Source organism: Buceros rhinoceros, unplaced genomic scaffold (genome assembly GCF_000710305.1).
Source record: "Buceros rhinoceros silvestris isolate BGI_N320 unplaced genomic scaffold, ASM71030v1 scaffold29806, whole genome shotgun sequence".
Classification (NCBI taxonomy): Eukaryota; Metazoa; Chordata; class Aves; order Bucerotiformes; family Bucerotidae; genus Buceros; species Buceros rhinoceros.
The window spans coordinates 11,559-19,721 of NW_010416243.1; the positions used below are offsets into that span (position 1 = coordinate 11,559).

At 42.3% G+C, this 8,163-nt stretch overlaps 1 protein-coding gene across 1 annotated transcript; it reads right to left on the reverse strand.

The window, feature by feature from the left end:
* Positions 1-392: 392 nt before the first annotated feature.
* On the reverse strand, positions 393-8,146 carry PSMA3 (proteasome (prosome, macropain) subunit, alpha type, 3). Its single transcript, XM_010137747.1, has 8 exons — positions 8,051-8,146; positions 7,840-7,913; positions 7,189-7,261; positions 6,200-6,265; positions 3,378-3,424; positions 1,325-1,392; positions 1,125-1,189; positions 393-580 (listed from the first exon to the last, which is right to left on the reverse strand). The coding sequence occupies exons 2-8, from the start codon at positions 7,890-7,892 to the stop codon at positions 536-538; spliced, it is 417 nt and encodes a 138-aa protein (XP_010136049.1). The 5' UTR covers positions 7,893-7,913; positions 8,051-8,146; the 3' UTR covers positions 393-535.
* Positions 8,147-8,163: the final 17 nt, after the last annotated feature.

Sequence of the window (8,163 nt, forward strand, 5' to 3'; positions counted from 1 at the left end):
CTCTTCAGACAAGCCTAGGCTTAACAAGCAAGAAGAGTTCAGGATTATTTACCAGGCATTTTATCTGGGCTGTTTGGAGTTGTCAGCTGTTTTACAGTCAGGCATGTTCTCTTCTGACAAGAGCCATCAGACTGTGGATATGAATGATCTGCCAATTATGGTTAACCAAGAAATAACCAAGTACTGGTTTTTAATGTTAAACTCTGCAGTTTAAACAAGAGACTGGTCAAATTTCTGAGCAGATTGTTGCCTCCTGTTACTACAGTGCTCTTTCAGCCAGGCCAGGAACAGAAAAACAACCAGCCTGATAGTATCTTTCCTTCTTAATGTCTGTCTTAAGAACAGGTGCTTCTTGGTGATGCTGGCCTGAACTAGTGAAATAAAAGCTAACAGACAGTAAAATGGAAAATTTATTAGTGCAAGTTGGTCACTCAGTTTCTTCCAACAAGTACACAATAGCATCCCATGCTTAATACATATAAACAAACCTGTTGTAAGTTAAGAAAAGCTGAACTTGTCTTGAAGTAACAATGTGTTACATATTGTCATCATCTGATTCATCTTCCTCTTTCAAAGATTCCTGATTTAAAAAAAAAGGTTTGTTTTAATTAAACAGGTTTTTTGTATTTCAGCCTATAGTAAGCAAAATGAGTTTTGCTGTAGCTTCACAGACCTCTCAACCTGCCCAAAGCCTTGTGTTCAGCCAGCTCGTTCCCACCTTTAGGAGTTAACACTGAGCACCATTATTACTTGTAGAGCAGAGCTGGTAGATGCTGGAAGTCTTAACTTCTTCCAGCTGGTTATCTGTAACAACTGTTCTAAGCAGCTTGACTTACTGCCTCATACTTGCTCACACCACTGCTGAAAAGTTAATACATTTACTGGGGCAGGCAAAACCTACCAGCTGTGCAGGGCTGCTGAGCTGAAAGGCAGAACTAACCCTGGATGACACCACAAACTTCACCATTCTCCCTTCAGAGAAACACCAGTTAATGCTGCCATGGTGTGTCTTCTCACTTAGTGGCTTTCAGCCACCACGACAGTAGAGGCCTGACCTTCAGTTAGCTCCTCCTACTCTAGACTTGCCATGTGAAGCACTGAGACATGCTGAAGTCCAGCCTTACCTTGGCATACTTTTCTGCTTCTTCCCTGATGTCTTTGGGAACAATTTCATGTCTTCCATTGGTTACTGCCAATAAAAAGACACAGCTAAAGTAGAATTCACACAAAGATCCTGATGTACAGAGTGAAGTTAAGAAGCAATGTTTTACTTTAAAGTAAAAAGGTTTGTGTAGTGTTTATAGAAATTAAGGAAATGCATTACTTGCTCCAACCCAGCTGAGTTCCAGCTCAAAAGCTTTATCCTTTACTTCGTCGTGAACTATGTAGATTCTGGAAGGAACAGAGGAAGTACAGATTAGAACAGATTGATCAATAGGCTAAATATACTTCCTTGCTTTCACAGATTGCTCCTGTTGATGTTCTCCCCTTATGGTTAACATGCTTTCTACCCTGCCCACACACACACACAAGCCACCAGATGGTTCTCCACACTGTAGTGCTAGTGTAACAATGCATTAAATGGGTACAGCTAAGGTGCAGGTCGAGGTACTCAAGTTATCCTAATGAGAACAAACACGAAGAGTCAAATACCGTGGAACCAAAGCTATGTCATCATTGCCTGCTTCTGCTAGATAATAGCAGAATGGTTTCACTGGTTGAGAAGGTTGTATTCCTTAGTTTGTTTCACAAAGCATTGCCACGTTAAAAGCTGAAAAATCCCAGATAGCTTACAGACAGTGGAGGGAGGAAGGGAGGATGCCTTCAGCTCCACAGAAAATACTACAGATAAAGTTTTATAGTATTGTGAAACAAATATAAAGAACAAGGCTAACGTTGGCGTCCCAGGAAATACCACTGCATGCTTCTGTTCTTGTGACACCCTTCTGTCACTGTTAAACTGGCCTTACTGATCCTTGCCTAAGGTGAGCTGTAGGCCTTTCTTACTTGTTCAGATGGTTACAAGTTGCTTGCAACAGAGAGTACCACTAGAGTCTCTTAAAGAAATGGTTACTCCGGACTGGCAGGTATTTTAGGATTAAACAAAATGATTACAATCTTTGCTATCTTGTTAAATGCCAGTAAGGAGCTGAAAAACAGTTCTATCTAGAGCTGCTGTTACGACTTGAGCTGAGGCAGAATTAAAGAACAGAAGTCTCTTCGTTATTGAAAACCTGTGCCTTATTTGTGCTGGTTTAGAACTGCTTTGAGGTCCTTGCTAGGTTTCAAGAACAGAAATCCCACAAATTCTTTCCTCCAGCTGCTGCCATGACAGCCTGAGACACAAACTTCAAAATAAACTCACATGCTGCAACACCAACAACAGAAGCATATTTATTACTTCTTTACAACCTTCTAAGCCACAGCCATAAAATGCTGGGGATGACAGTTCTGCAGCTGTAGGTCATTACGTTTGTGACAGGCACAGACCACACGCTTTAAAATGAAGTGCTGCAGATACCTGAAAGGAAACTCCTATTTTTGCTTGAAGAGGTACTAATTCACAAAGTATTTTCAAGATAGCTGTTTACTACTGGCCAATCCACGCTCTGCCTAGCAGAGTCTCTCTCTTCCCAGCATCTTTTTTCTCCTCGCTAGTACATGACTTACTGAGCAGTACCTTTTTTCCCTGTAAATACACTATCCTCATGTAAGAGTTTGTGGAACACTATTAGTGACTACAGGTGATTCTGTTGCTCCTGTGTTCTCCTAAACTGCATCAGTGAAGAGCAAATGAAACATTTCCAGTCTTTTCATGTGGTATCACACTGTGTCAGGTAAATGACACCAGCTATACTCTATGTACAGCTTTAAGCAAGGAGTCATACTTCACTTCTCTCCTAAGCACCCGAGTCTCTCTTTAGGCAAATACGAAGGCTGGGTCAAAGACTTCAGCTCCAATTCCACACTGCTACATAAAGACTGGAGCATCAGTTCACTGTTCAGTCCAAGTACCAAAGCATACAGCTCTTTCTTCAGAATCAGGACTCCAAGCAGCCTCCCCATCTCTCACTGTTTATGTATTTTAAAACCAGTGACTATATTCAGACAGTTTAACCTTTAATCCAGCACAGAAAATAGTGGATGGGATCAAAAGGCCTATTTTTTACATCCTCTGGTATTTTTCAGTTCTGCATAGCATATCCCATTCGTAAGAAGAGAAAAAGTATTAACAGCAGAGGATACTAGAGTCAGCATGAGCACATGTCTAGCAGAAAAGAAGCCTGGTACCCAACCTAAAAGGAACAGCTACAGTGTGAAACCATAGCATGCTCACCAGTACGAATTTTTGTCGAGTTGGAAAAAGAGAGACTTACATTTTTGCAACCTCTTTAACAACATCACGGCAGGTCATTTCCTTCATCTGTAGACAAAAAAATTACAAAGTTTGAGAGAAGACTCTGCTTTCCATTTCCACCTGGCCAGCACAAGGGGCTGCGCACATGCCGTACTGCTCAGCAGTGATAAACATGACAAGGAGTTAAGGCTAGAACCAAACTTGTTCTCTATGGTGAGTCTTTAAGCCTGCTGCTGCGTGGAAGTCGTTCTTCCAGGGAAGAATTTTACAACTGGAAGATTCTATGAGAAAACTGTAACGCAGAAATTTCCCCAGTGTAAAGCACTCATCAGCTGGAAGGTTAGAGGCTGAGCAGATAAACCTTAACATCATAGAAGCTTGTCTTGTTCCTAATGCTTTATAACCAACCATCATAAAATAACCACATATACCATACTTGGGGAGGCAACACATTTTCACGTATAATACCCATATTCTTTCTAAGCAGCATAGTAATATTTTTGGTCTTAGCAACATTTTATGTAAGCAGTTTTGACTATTAAGTAATGCGCTAAGAGGAGAATATTATTCCAGTGTTAACAACCATCTGCACACCTGAACAAGGGATCAGCAGCTCATTTTATATTTTCTCACTGTTACATCACAGTCCTTGGACTTGTGTCCATTTCCATGACATAATAAATTTCTGTTTTATAGGTCAAATCTCTTGCCAGTCAACTCTGTTAGAGCTCTATGAAGCAGTAATATATTCCACTGTACTTCATTAATGCAGTTTATCATCTCTTACGATTCTCTAAATGCTTTCAAAGCCAGTTTTGAGACACTGGTGAGAAAATTAAAAACGCAAAGGTCCCTTGTTCATGTTGACATTTAAATTACTGTGTTGATGCATATGTTAGTAGTGAAATAGGAAAAGCCAAAGGTCTACTATCCCACTCATTTATGAGAGAGGAAACAGAAGTAAATTTATTTTTTGCCATTATCCTTTTCCCATCCCAGGTACATTAGTTCTACAGACAGTAAATAGTATAACAGTTTATCACTGGAGTTCATTACGATTATGTCCATAATTCAAAAAGTTGTACGTAGCACCAGAGCTGCAGAAGCGCTGTACAAGAGGTGCAAGTACTGTCTGCACCACTGCAAGTTCTCCCACAGCGGAAGGTATCAGACATGCACATAAGATGTGACAGATGGCATCAGTGCAGCGTTCTCTGCTTGCACCCTCAGCTACAGGAGACCTTCGCGTACTGTGTCCCCTCCCAGATGCAGCGTCTGCTCTGCAGTACCTGTCAGGTGGGTTTCCGGGTTGACCTGCAGATATCTCTTCCACAGAACAGACGTTAACTGACAGCCACTGTAGGCAGGATCACCCCACAAAAGCTCCTGTGCTCCTGTCTCGTCTTCAGCTCTGACAGATCTATCTCATCAAAGCTAACTCTGACCTGGAGACCTGCCCAGTCTGCGGTTAATAAAAAGCACTGACCTGCAAGACTGGACTGACTTCACATGGCTGGGACAAGACCTTATGCCTTACTGAATCCAATCTGTCAACAAGCCGTTAAACAAGTAACTGCAGTCAGACCACACAGCAGCTGCTGTTCCCACCTACAAAGCTCTACTGCTAAGTCTACGCAGTCACATTCTGTACAGAACTCAGTCAGTCACAGAAGTTTTTGGAAGTCCCAGCACTGCACAGAAAATGCATTTTTTTGGGTAGGTTACGTGGTACCCAACATATCATTATCCTCCAGCCAACTGGTACTCCTGGAAATTGGAATTACGATTTTCCACATGCCGCAATACCAGTATCACAACCTGCCGATCTTGTAGGCATCTCACTTTTAATTTGGTATTCGAGAATCTGACCAGATTCAAGACTTAAGTCTGGGAACACTGTAATTCTTGCTGTAATGCTACAGCACCATAAACAGACTATTCTTGACGGTGTATGATGTGCCTCTACAGACCAAAACCATAACTAAGACACCAGCAGAGTATCAAATAAGAATTACATGAGGCAGACCAGGAGTAGGATTTTGTCCCAGATTAACTGTCTCCAATGGCAAGGGTGTCAGGTACTAGAACACAACAGAAAGACACAAATCTTCTAGGATTCTAACATCATTCTAAATCAGCTTAAGGCATATTTCAATACCTTTTGGTAGCCTTCTCTCCACAGACTAGTCTTACACACCAACTGTCCACGTGCTCCTTCAGCTCAGAAACTTCTTGGTGTGCATTCGCAGAACCTCCCTGTGACACTTGTCAAGTGAGAGTACTGTGCAAGCAGGAAACGCTGAACAGAAGCGGGTCTTTTTGGTGTCACTAAAGGTGTGCCCTACAGTTGTACTCTTCCTGGTGCTCGCAGCACTAAAGGCCTTTGATCAGGCACATAAAATGTTTTGAAAGCTGTATTTCAGTCAGCAACAATGAGCTGACAGGTCTTTGGAAAGAAGGCAGTAGCTCACCCCTAGCCAGCTCTAACTCTAACCTTACCTGGCAAGAATCATCTGAAACCTTCGGAAAAAACAAATACACCACCCTGTGCTGTGCTGCCCTAAGGTCTTCATTCACTACTGACTTTTCTATTCATTCAGTGACTCTGCTCGCTGGCCTACGTGGGAGTTTATGCTTCCTGTTCTAAACAGATGTGTCCTTATGGTCTGCCCACTGCCCAGGGGCAACACTTGAGAAATGCTGCTATTATAGAGGCTAAACCATCTCCGAGAACATACAAGGGACTACTCCATCTGCTTCTGCGGTATATTAGTTATCAAAAAGGGAACATAAGTCAGGAATGTTTGTCTCAAACAGCACAACAGAACTGTAGCACCATACCTGAAGTTTTTCTATCTCCGTTTTTGCAGCCTGCCTGGCTTTACCAATGGCACACCCCCAATAACCCTAAAAAAAAAAAATTAATTAAAATACTGAGCCCTTTACAGTTCTCACTGTAACTTAGCATATGACAACCCCCACCCTACTCACATAGCAAGAGGCTAATATACACTAAACCTTGGTATTGTTCTCAGGGCACACTCCCAACTGGTTGAACAGAACCCAATCACAGACCAAGAGCTACTGCTGCTGAGAGAAAACAGAAGAGCTCAGTAGTGCCTGGACAGAACATATCTGCTCCATTTGTTGCAACAGATGATTTTTTAGATGGTTATTACAGTAAGTGAAAAAGCAAACTAGAATTAGAGAAGTTTTACAGCATCAAAAAAACCAAATGCACCTACCAGGAAAATATACTGAAGTGTAAGCACATAAAAATTAAACGCTTCTACTTCCCTCAGCAGCTTTGGTGTAGGATAAATTGAAACCAAATGAAACCTCAGAACAGCATGAGTGTGTATCGTCCTGTGCGTAAGACACAGCTGAAGAGGCAGCACGAACAGTGAACAAAATCTCTATTTTGATTTGACTTGCTGTGAGCAGCCACGGTCAGAGCAGCACCAGCCTCTTACCCGAAGCTCTCTCCTCCCTGGATTATTTTGTCTGTGGGGTATCACTACAAAACTTGCCCTTTTGGGGCAGCGCACGGGACTTTTCATCGGTTATAACCGGATGGAATGAACTTCTGAGTTTAAAACAAGTTTCTCAGAGCCTGTACTTCCGAGACACACCCCGTGTGTGTAACGGGGACATGAAAATGAGCATGAAAAAGAACATGAAAATGTTTGTTTAAGCAGTGATTCACCAGAGATCTTCTCAGGCAAAATGAGAAAAAAGAAAGAGCTCTTTTGAATGACACTATTTTCCTAATGAGGACCTTTTAAAAGGGAAACTTAGCCCAAGATGAAAATACTTTTGCATAAACTCACGTATGAAACTCCTGATGGATCAATCATGTAGAGTTGTGCACCGTCATCGTCATCATAGGACCCCAACATGAAACTGAAGGGGAAAGGAGAAATTAAAAACATTTCTTCACCAACCCACACAGAATTAGAGACTGCACCTGCTCAGATTCCTGGAGCAAAACTCCTACAGTCCTGCACCACTCTGTTAAGCACTTTGTCTGAACAGTTCAGCGTTACCCTGACAGCCCAGCACCTGCCAGAAACATTTTGCTTATCTGTTACAAGACAACAGATCTCAGTTCATTAGTCCCTCTGTAACAGAGCTGCACAGCAGCTGTGACCTGCTCTTTAGCTACCAGGGCAAGCGGGGGATTGCAGAGGAAAGTTCTGCTTTCGTCACTGTCACAGACTTAACAGCATCAACTCTTCAACTTTAAAATTCAGGGACAATCTGGCAGCCTGTGTGGGAGCCTTGCATATTGTTATGCGAATATGAATTCTTCCCCTAAGGTTTTACACACCCAAAAAACAGAGAGGAGGAGGGATCTGTCGATGAGATGAACTGTAGGTTACTAATTCCAAGTTTAAAAAAAGACCTCAGACAACCTAAATAGTTCCAACACCCATGAAACAAAAGATCTTTACAATTAAGGGTAAGATGGATAGTCCCACCTGCAACCAAATGGTCTGACAGCGCTGTACAGCGTGTACGCATGCACGTACATAGCCACTCGGTCTGCGAGATGCTGTGTGGAGAAAGAAAAAAACAAACACATCAGAAACCCTCATTTACAGAAATAAGTAACCCTCAAGTCATAAAATTCAATTCTTAGTCATGACTAAGGAAGCCAGGAAACCCGAGTGAACTGCCACGGTGTGTTACCTTCAGAGGAATATCGTAGCCATAGTTAGATCTGAAGTTAGAAGCCTCTTCTCTAGCGATGTCCGCCAAGGAACGAGCATCTGCCAGCAGACCTGCCACTGCCTGAAAGGAGA